Here is a 9653-nt window from a genome sequence, read left to right as displayed (position 1 = left end):
GTTTTTTTGGGGGGAGGCTTGTATTGCAATATATTTCCCTCTTAGGACCACTTTTGCTGTATCCCAAAGATTTTGAATGTTTGTATCTTCATTTTCATTAGTTTCCATGAATCTTTTAAATTCTTCTCTAATTTCCTGGGTTGCATTTGGATGGAAAGTTCTGTATATATCTATGAAATCTATTTGGTCCAGCATATTATTCAAGGCCCTTGTTTCTTTGGTAATGTTGTGCTTAGAATATCTGTCATTTGCAGCAAGTGCCATGTTGAACTCTCCTACTATTACTGTATTATTATCTAAGTGCTTTGGTTATTAATTGATTGATATACTTGGCCACTCCTACATTAGGGACATAAATATTCATGATAGGTCTTGTTGGATAGACCCTTTAAGTATGATCTAGTGTACCTTTTCATCTCTTACTACAGTCTTTGGGATAAACTTTATCTGATAAGAAGATTGCTACCCCTGCTTTCTTTTGAGGACCATTTGAATGGTAAATGGTTCTCCACCCCTTCATTTTCAGGCTGTAGGTGTTCTTAGGTCTAAAATGAGTCTCTTGTAGACAGCATATAGATGGGTCTTGCTTTTTTTTATCCAATCCAATACCCTGAGTCTTTTGATGAGATCATTTAGCCATTCAACATTCAGAGTAAGTATTGAAAGATACAAATTTAGTGTCATCATATTACCTATTCAGTCCCTGTTTTTGTGGATTGTTTCTTTGGGTTCCCTCTTTCTTATACAGGGTCCCCCTTAATATTTCTTGTAGAGCTGGTTTGGTGGAGAGGCAGAGACATAGGCAGAGGGAGAAGCAGGCTCCCTCTGGGGAGCCTGATTCGGGATTCGATCTCAGGACCCCAGGATCACAACCTGGGCCACCCAGGTGCCCCAATCATCAGGGTATTTAAAAATGATTATTTCACCACATGGAGTATGAAATGGAGGCATGTTCAGCTCTGACCCTGTGGGGGTGAGCCGCAGAGCTGAGATTACAGGGAATGGGTTTAGACACTGCCTTTTCTCTTGAAATAGGGCCACTCTTTTTTGTTTTTCTAAATAGGTGCCACACTGGGTGTGGAGCCCAATATGGGGCTTGAACTCACGATCTTGAGATCAAGATCTGGGCTAAGATCAAGAGTTGGATGCCTAACCAGCTGAGTCACCCAAGGGCCCTGAAATAGGGCCACTTCTTGAAAACTGCTTTCCCTGCTTCCCACAGCATTTGGCAGGCTGTTCTGTGTACAGGCACACACCTACCTAATGCAAGGTTTAGGAGAGGCCAGTAAGAGCCCCCCTTGCATCCTCCACATGTGTTTTGTGCTCTGGGACACTATAATTCATCTGTAGCAGTATATCTCAACCTTGGCAATGTTGATACTTTGAGTTGTGGGGAGCTGTCCTGTGCATTGTAGGATATCCAGCAGTATTCCTGGCCTTTACCTACTACATGCCAGTAAATCCTTCCTACCCAGTTGTGATACCCCCAAATGTCTCCATATTGCCAAATGGGCCCTAGGGAACAAAAATCATCCCTGGAGTGAGCACTACTGAGCTACGGAAATGCCTATGACCCCATCCTTATGTCCATACTTTTCACTCTTAAGAAGTACTGTATACACCAAGGTCAAGCTTGGCAGCTGTACGGAAGGTCAGGCTTTGCAAATAAAAATACCAGTATCTGCAAATAAAATACCAAGATTTTTTTTTTTTAAAGATTTTATTTATTTATTCATAGAGACACATGGGGTGGGGGGGAGGGGAGAGAGGCAGAGGGAGAAGCAGGCCCTATGCAGGGAGCCCGACATGGGACTCGATCCTGGGTCTCCAGGATCACACCCCAGGCTGCAGGCGGCGGTAAACCACTGCGCCACCGGGGCTGCCCAAAATACCAAGAGTTTTGAGGGAGTCTCTGTTGACCCTTTCTGAGTTAATTTCTTTTTTCTGGGCCTCAGTTTCTTCATCTGTAAAGAGGGGTGTGTTGGGGCATTGAGTGAGTTTCTAAGTTCTTTTCTCAAATTTAAAATTTTAAGATTTGATTTGGTTATAGAGAGATGGATATTCTGAACCAAGGAATGGAGACAGCACCCTTCCTGTTACATTGTAGGTATGCCCATTGTCTGAGAGCTACTCCCTGATCACACTCACCACTAAAACTCAGACTACTTGCTGAACACTGACTGTCCCCTTGTCTTCACTCCCACCTGGTCCATTTCCCTCCTCCACTATCCCCACCCATGAAACACACCCATCCTGGGTCCATTTTAAACAGTGGCTCCTCTGTCTTGGGTTGATACACCATCTGAGATCATGTGGGAACTCTTTTAACTAGCACTATCCAAAAGAAATTCTAGCCACAAATATGACCCACACCTGGATTTTCAGTTTTCTAGTATTGAAAGTAAAATGTAACAGCTGAAATAATTTTAAGTGCATATTTTATTTACTCCAGTGTATCCAATATACTATCATTTCAATATATAATAACTAATATAAAATTATTAATAAGAAAAAAATTATTAGTAAGACATTGTGTTTTTTCATATTAAATCTGAAGCCTGGTATGTATTTTATACTTAAAATACATCTCAATTCAAGTGCCCAGCCATGTACCTCCTCTCTGCTGGTGTCTCACTATCTGGTCAGTTCTGTATGTTAGAATCTGGGCTTCATCAGGAAAATGATTTGTGCTCTCTCTGCGTTCCTTGCCTCATCCTACCCATCCTCACCATCCTTTTTTCCTGCTGCTTTTATCATGGTAGTTTGGAAGTGCCCCTGCTCAAAGCCAGCAGTCTGACGGCATTTGAGGGGTTTGTCCCCAGGAGGGGAGGGCTGCACTCTGCCCAGGGAGGGGAGCCTGGGGCTTGATGCTTTTGCAAGACCATAAACTTTTCAGTTCCCCAGAGACCAGGCATTTATTAACAGCTGAGCCACATTTCTCTTCTCTTCTGAGTTTTCCATGGGTCCTTCTAGTTGTTAAATATAAGTTTATTTTGTGCCTTGAGGTGATTTTTGTGTGCCAGAAACATTTTATTTTGGTTGAAATAAAATTGAGTATTCAATTTATTAAATTCAGAACCCTAGTTCTTACTTAAGCTTTTAAATTTAGCTTATAAAGCTGTTTCCATTTATATGTCTAACATGTAGCTATCATTTTGAGGACCTTTGAATAATGCTTAATGCCATTTCAGTTAACTACCTTAGTTATACATATATATGTATATAATATATATACATACATGTATACACACATGTATATAATATGTATATATACACACATACATATATTACAAAGGTAACCTAGGTCAAATTCTCTTAAATATTTATATTTACCTAAAATAACAAATACTCAAGAAATTCCTTAAGCTCAAATGTTAATCAAATAGGTATGACTCTTTTAAACATGCCTGTTTAATTCTTGATCTTTTCTTGTTCTTTGAAATCTACTTAATCATGGGATACCTGGGTGGCTCAGTTGGCTAAGCATTCAACTCTTGATCTCAGCTCAGGTCTTGATCTCAGGGTCATGAGTTCAAGCCCCACATTGGGCTCCACACTAGTTTTGGCACCCACCTGAGATCTACTTAATCATCAGGAAAACAATCATGTCATCTGGGTTGCTTTTCCAAGTATATATTTTGTGGTGGCGTCCTTAGCTGTTTGAGACTTCTTACTGATTAGAGGCATCTCCTGGGATGGGATGGGTCTTGGAGTCTGACTTCTAGTCCTTAACAGGAAATTCATAATTTAAAAGAAGAGATGGTCATGGAACCTAAATATTTTGGTCAATATTTGAGTCAGCTACTTTTGAAGTTATATTAGACTGTACCTCCCACCCATTTGGATATATACTGCTTGATTGGTTTTGGCATTTCATGTTCTCTAAGATATTTCATTGTGTTTTCACTTTTGACTCCAGAGACCTTTAACCTTTTTAAAATCTTATATTCTATTCATATTCTTGTCTCTTAGGACCATTTGGCTCATGGATATTTTTTTTTAATAAAGATTTTATTTATTCATTAGAATACACAGAGAGGAGAGAGAGAGAGAGCGGCAGAGACACAGGCAGAGGGAGAAGCAGAGGGAGAAGCAGGCTCCATGCAGGGAGCCCGACGTGGGACTCGATCCCGGGTGTCCAGGATCATGCCCTGGGCTGTAGGCGGCGCTAAACCGCTGAGCCACCAGGGCTGCCCTGGCTCATGGATATTAGTATGCTGTTTGATTACATTCTCCTTATCTCTCATGACTTTGTTTTTCAAAGTTATTCTGCCTAGAGAAGTTCCTAGGGAGGCAACAAATCAGAAGAAAAGGCAAATCAGGAAAAGATTGTCCTGTCTTTTTTTTTTTTTTTTTTAAGATTTTATTTATTCATGAGAGACAGACAGAGAGAGAGAGAGGCAGAGACACAGGCAGAGGGAGAAGCAGGCTCCATGCAAGGAGCCTGATGTGGGACTCGATTCTTGGGTCTCCAGGATCAGGCCCTGGGCGGAAGGCAGCGCTAAACTGCTGAGCCACCCGGGCTGCCCTGTCCTGACTTCCTTACATCTCATTTCCACCCCCAAAAAATCTCTACTATCAGTGTCTCTCCGGGTAGCTTATATCATTGCCTAATTAATCTTTTTTTAAAATTTTTATTTATTTATGATAGTCACAGAGAGAGAGAGAGAGAGAGAGAGAGAGGCAGAGACACAGGCAGAGGGAGAAGCAGGCTCCATGCACTGGGAGCCCGACGTGGGATTTGATCCCGGGTCTCCAGGATCGCGCCCTGGGCCAAAGGCAGGCGCTAAACCGCTGTGCCACCCAGGGATCCTGCCTAATTAATCTTCTGATGGTGGTATTATCCCATTCAGAAAAACCGAGGGGCTTTCCTTTGGATTTGGGAGGAGCCCCTCATCCTGGGGCTTGAAGTCCCTATTGGGTCCAGTCTCTCCTCTTTTATAGCCTCATCTCCCACCAGCCTCTCACATGGACCATCTCACTGGTGTTCTGCCCAGGTATTCTCTGGGTTACTTCCTTGCCTGCCTTGCCTAGGGGGTGTTTGTTGCCAAGTCTAAGGCCTGGCTCTAAAGGCACTCAGGAAATGTTTGCCAGATGGATGAACTAAAGTCCAAATAGAAGCAAATGCTAGGGCTTGTCTTAAAGTACTTTAGTCCATGAGGCCTTTCATGGCTACACCCTTCCTGCTAGGTTCCTCCCTGCTGTGTTCCATCTTTCCTGTATCCCAACCCTGTGTGTGCCTTGTGATAGACATTTAGTGTCTTCTTATATTACGGTCTTTTTTGAGTTTTCTTATCCTTCTTGCTAGTCTTTCTATTCCTATAGGGCAGAGGCAGTGCTTTCCTTAGCTCAGACTCACTCACAGCGGAAGGCAGAGCCTTGGCCATTTCTGAACCTTGTCTGCAGCAGTGCCTCACCTGTGTGGGAAGTAGTGGAATCTTGCCCACCACATTCCTGCAGCAGGCCTTTCTGGATGTGGTGGAGAACCTTCAGTCCACATGTCATCCCTGAGGCTAGTCAGCAGGTCCTGGAAGTAACCCCAGGGGAATTAGCTTGGCACCCACTACCCTGGAAATTGCTTGAGGCCTCTGCCCTCCTCCCCCTGCCTGTCTGTGTGCCCCTGCCCAACGTGTCCTGTTTTGTTTCCAGGGGCAAGAGCAGGATGTGAGCAGAATCATCCAAGCCCTAAATGAATGCCTTGCTGCCCTTCCTCGGCAGCTGCTCCAGGAAGTCTGTGGCATTGGAGTGTCAGGACAAATGCATGGAGTCATGTTTTGGAAAACAGACCAAGGTACTCTGGGCTCTGGGGATGATCATATGCTCCTAGCAATCACTGTGGGATAGCAAAGTGCTGCAGAGGTCACTCCTCTGAAGGATCAGGTCACCCTGCAGTGGGAATGAAATGGCCTATGCTGACTCTTGTATTTTGTGTATATCCTTTCTCATACAAATGTGCGATGAATAAGCAAACTCTTCACTCACACACTGTCCATAAACAGGGTGAGGGACAAGCACACTTTCTCTGATTCTCATAGGATTCAGTAGGTTTCCACAGCTTTCTCTTTATTTGTGTTGGTATCTCAGAGCATCAGTGCAGACAACTGAAGATGAGTGTAGTTGTAGGAGATACCGAGACACAGAGGAAACTTTTGAATTTGGGCATGATTTTTGTGTTTGCCATAATCACAGATACTTGTGATTTTTTAAATTTTAGGACATTATTTTTATGGGCTCAGGTGCTAAATATTGTTTTGTTGGTTGTCTTACATCAGAAGGTCTGCCACGGTGCAGAGGTAGGTGACCTGTTCTGTTTGACCTCCGGGAGGAGACTTATTAAGCCACAAAATAGCAATGAGTACTTTACATGCCTGGTGCTGGGCTCAGGATGTTACCTGTATGATCTCATTGAACTTTCCCAACATCTTTATGATGTAGGTTACATTATTGTGCCAATGAGAAGTGGAGGTTCAGAGAAAGTTAATATGCTCAGGGTCATGTGGCAGCATGGTGACTCCAGCTTTTGAACCTAGGTTTGTCTGACTTTGGACACTGGGCTCTTAAGGGCTTCCTGGAGGGCCAGAGCTGCAGAAGGGTGCAGTAGCTCCATGAATGGAGGAACTTCTCAAAAGGATATCCAAGGAAGGATTTGGATGTTATGAGTCTCTGTTAAAGCAAGCGTTAAAGGACTCTTTTTAACTATAAAAAATTCTATATAGATGTAAAAGTAGGGAGAATTCTATTATGAACTGACACATATCCCTCACCCGCTTCAAAGCTATCAACATTTCACCGCAGGTATTTTAAGTAGAGGACAGATGGCTACTTTGGTGGCTGTAGTTAAAGGGATTTGGAATTTGGATTCACCCCTTTTTGCCTGGAGAGCCAGTGATTCCAGTTCCCCTGGGCCACGTGAGTGGTGATCTGCCTCTCAGCAGCATGACAGATATCTAGATGTCTAGGGGTACATCCTTTGATTAGTCCCCAGGAGGGCCTGGGTGACTGTGGAAACTAGTGCAAGACCTCTTACTCCTTCCCTCTTTCTCATCTGTCTGTTGTCAGGCTGGTTGGGACCACAGGAGCTGCTTGGCTCCAATCAGTAATGGGGGAGAAGGCTAATTAGGGTGTTAGAGCTGGCCTCTCAGAGGGAGTCTAGGTTGTAAAAGCTTTTTAAACTCCTTAATTTTGCAGTAATGAGAATAAATGTCCTTTTAATACTAAAGCCCTTCCCAAAAAGGACAACAGAGGTCCAAAGATTGTGGTCTGGTCATCAACTTCTCTTTCTGCCTGTTTCCTGGACTCTGTAACAACCACACAAACCGTTGCCCACATTGTTGGAGAGAGCTGCTTAATATTTCATTGAGCCAGCCCACATGCCTCCTTGTTTTGTTTTCTACTTCTGGGAAGGAGGGAACCCACTGTTTGACGATGATAATACTTTCTTAGCAGAGTTGAGCGTAATCATATTTGGGAACCAAGTCAGTGTGTTTTTAAAGGTGGCCACAGATTAGTTTGGCTTCAGTAACTACAATATATAAGGCTCCATGCTAGACCCCATGGGAGACATAGAAACGAGCAGATGAAGCCCTCACCTTCCAAGGCACACTCAAGGCAGTCAACATAGACAGGCACCAGTGAGCCGAGCAGAGAGCTAATTGCTTCCACGAGGGCATAGGCCAGCCAGCGGGCAGAGAGGAAAGGCAGTGAGAGTGTCTTTTGAGAGGCCTGTGGTTATGCCTGTAGACTCCATTTCTAGGCTCAGTAATAGCAGGAGAGGAGTGGGGATCATAAAACCAAACTAAAAGGCAAGCAGCCGACTGGGCAAAAACGTTTGCTAGTCTGAATATGGGTACATATAAAAAACTAATAAGAAATGACAAATGGCCCTGTAGAAAATGGGCAAAAGATACCAATGGGCAGTTCCTAGAAGAGGAAAAACAAGTGGCTAATAAGCATATGAAGAGATGCTCAATATCATTAGTAATTAGGGCAGTGTAGAAGAAAACAACAGCGAGAAATCATTTTCCACCCAGTGGATTATAATACATCAAAGTCTGAAAATGCCAAGAGTTGGCAAATGGAGTGGAAAATTGGTTTAGAGGACAGTTTGGCGGGGCCTGTTAAAAATAAGAGAGTACTATGACTCAGCAGCTCTGCTACTTGGAATCTGCTCAGGAAAATTAGTCTTACACGGGTGTGCATAAGGACGCCTACTCATGGTTGTTTGTTGCCTCCTTGTTATGGTAGTGAAAGCTGGCATTTAATCTCAGAGGAATGTATGAATAAATGTTAGTGTGCCCATGTTGTAGAAGGATATGCAGTAGTTAGAATAAGGTACATTCATGTATACTGACATGGAAGGAACTCCAGAACATTTGTTGGATGATAAAAACAACTCCTAGGAAAAGAAATATAGTTTAGTGCTATTTGTTTAAAAAAAAATGGACAAAAACAAAATAAAGTCAACCAAACCAAATCAAATATGTGGTGTCAGTGTAAAAACTTTAGATGGTTATCTACAAGAGCTAACAGGGACAGGAAGAGGGCTGGGACCCAGGTAGGGATATAAGCAGGCCTTTGGCTTTATCTGTAATATCTGAACATCTTATACTGAGAATGCATTCACTTACCACTGTGTAATTATAAAATTAAAAATATGTTAATTCTTTGCCAAGAAAAAAAGAAAGAAAAGAAAAGAAAAGAAAAAAGAAAAGAAAAGACAGAAAGAAAGAAAGAGGTAAGCAAATATCAAGCTGAATTCTGGAACAGATTTAATTCGAATCTTGGTTCTATCACTTTAGTAGCTATGTGACCTTTAGCAAATTTTTTTTAACTTTTCTGTGCTTCATTTTTCTTATACAAAGGGGATAATTATCATATCTGTGATAAGGCTATTATGTAGATTCAATGAATTAATATTTTTGAAGTGCTTTGAATAATACCCGCTACATGGTAAGAACTCCATATTTGTTTTATAAGGCAAACAAAATAAAAATGATAGTTCAAAAAATTTTTTTTTAAAGGGTTTTGGAGGAGGAAAAAGGGATTGGAAAAAAGCTGTAGAGATCCAGCTTTAGGTCTGGAATAAGAATCCAGCTTGAAGTTTAAGTACAAAGGTAGTATATGGTTGTGAAGATACATTGCTTTGAGGAGCCCCCCCATCCCCACACCCTAGGTGAAACTAAGTATGCTTCAGGTACAAGATTTGTAACTTGCTTCCCTGCCTCTCTGGTTACTGGCCAGGGATACCAAGCAGAGACGGAAAGATCCCTCAGAGCCTTTGCCTGGACCCATCCGCCTGTAGTATGTGTCCCCAGACATGCTTAATGGCTCACTTCCTTACTCCATTCAGGTCCCTCCTCACATGTCCCCTTAGAGAGGACTTCCCTGATCACCCTCCAAATATCTATTGCTGGTATATGTTTCTTCACAGCAATTAAAAGTATCTGGTATTATATATTTGCTTGTTTATATTCTATATCTCTAGTGTATAAGCTTCATGAAAGTAGTGACTTTTCCTTGTTCATTGCTGTATTCTCAGGGACCAGAACCAGTGCCTAATAAATATTAGATACTTAATACACATATCATTCAGTCATGCACATATGAATGAATGAATGGGTGTTCGTGGCCTGAAACTAAGGAGGGAGGGGCAG

The 9653-nt window shown here is 42.4% G+C and overlaps 1 protein-coding gene across 4 annotated transcripts in view; it reads left to right on the top strand.

Annotated features, from left to right (window-relative positions):
• The window catches only part of SHPK (sedoheptulokinase), a 32119-nt gene that overhangs the window by 2077 nt on the left and 20389 nt on the right, over positions 1 to 9653 (top strand). For 2 of the 4 annotated variants that reach the window (XM_072747983.1, XM_072747982.1), the window contains exons 2-3: positions 5650 to 5791; positions 8673 to 8734. In XM_072747983.1, coding sequence (XP_072604084.1) covers positions 5694 to 5791; positions 8673 to 8734 — 160 coding nt within the window. In that variant the 5' untranslated portion in view covers positions 5650 to 5693. The remainder of the gene's footprint in view (positions 1 to 5649; positions 5792 to 8672; positions 8735 to 9653) is intronic. The other 2 variants (XM_025987948.2, XM_025987950.2) reach the window with 1 other exon arrangement.

This window comes from Vulpes vulpes, chromosome 2 (assembly GCF_048418805.1).
Source record: "Vulpes vulpes isolate BD-2025 chromosome 2, VulVul3, whole genome shotgun sequence".
Classification (NCBI taxonomy): domain Eukaryota; kingdom Metazoa; phylum Chordata; class Mammalia; order Carnivora; family Canidae; genus Vulpes; species Vulpes vulpes.
The sequence above is the reverse complement of the archived record's forward strand: the minus strand, read 5'-3'. Positions and strand labels throughout refer to the sequence as shown.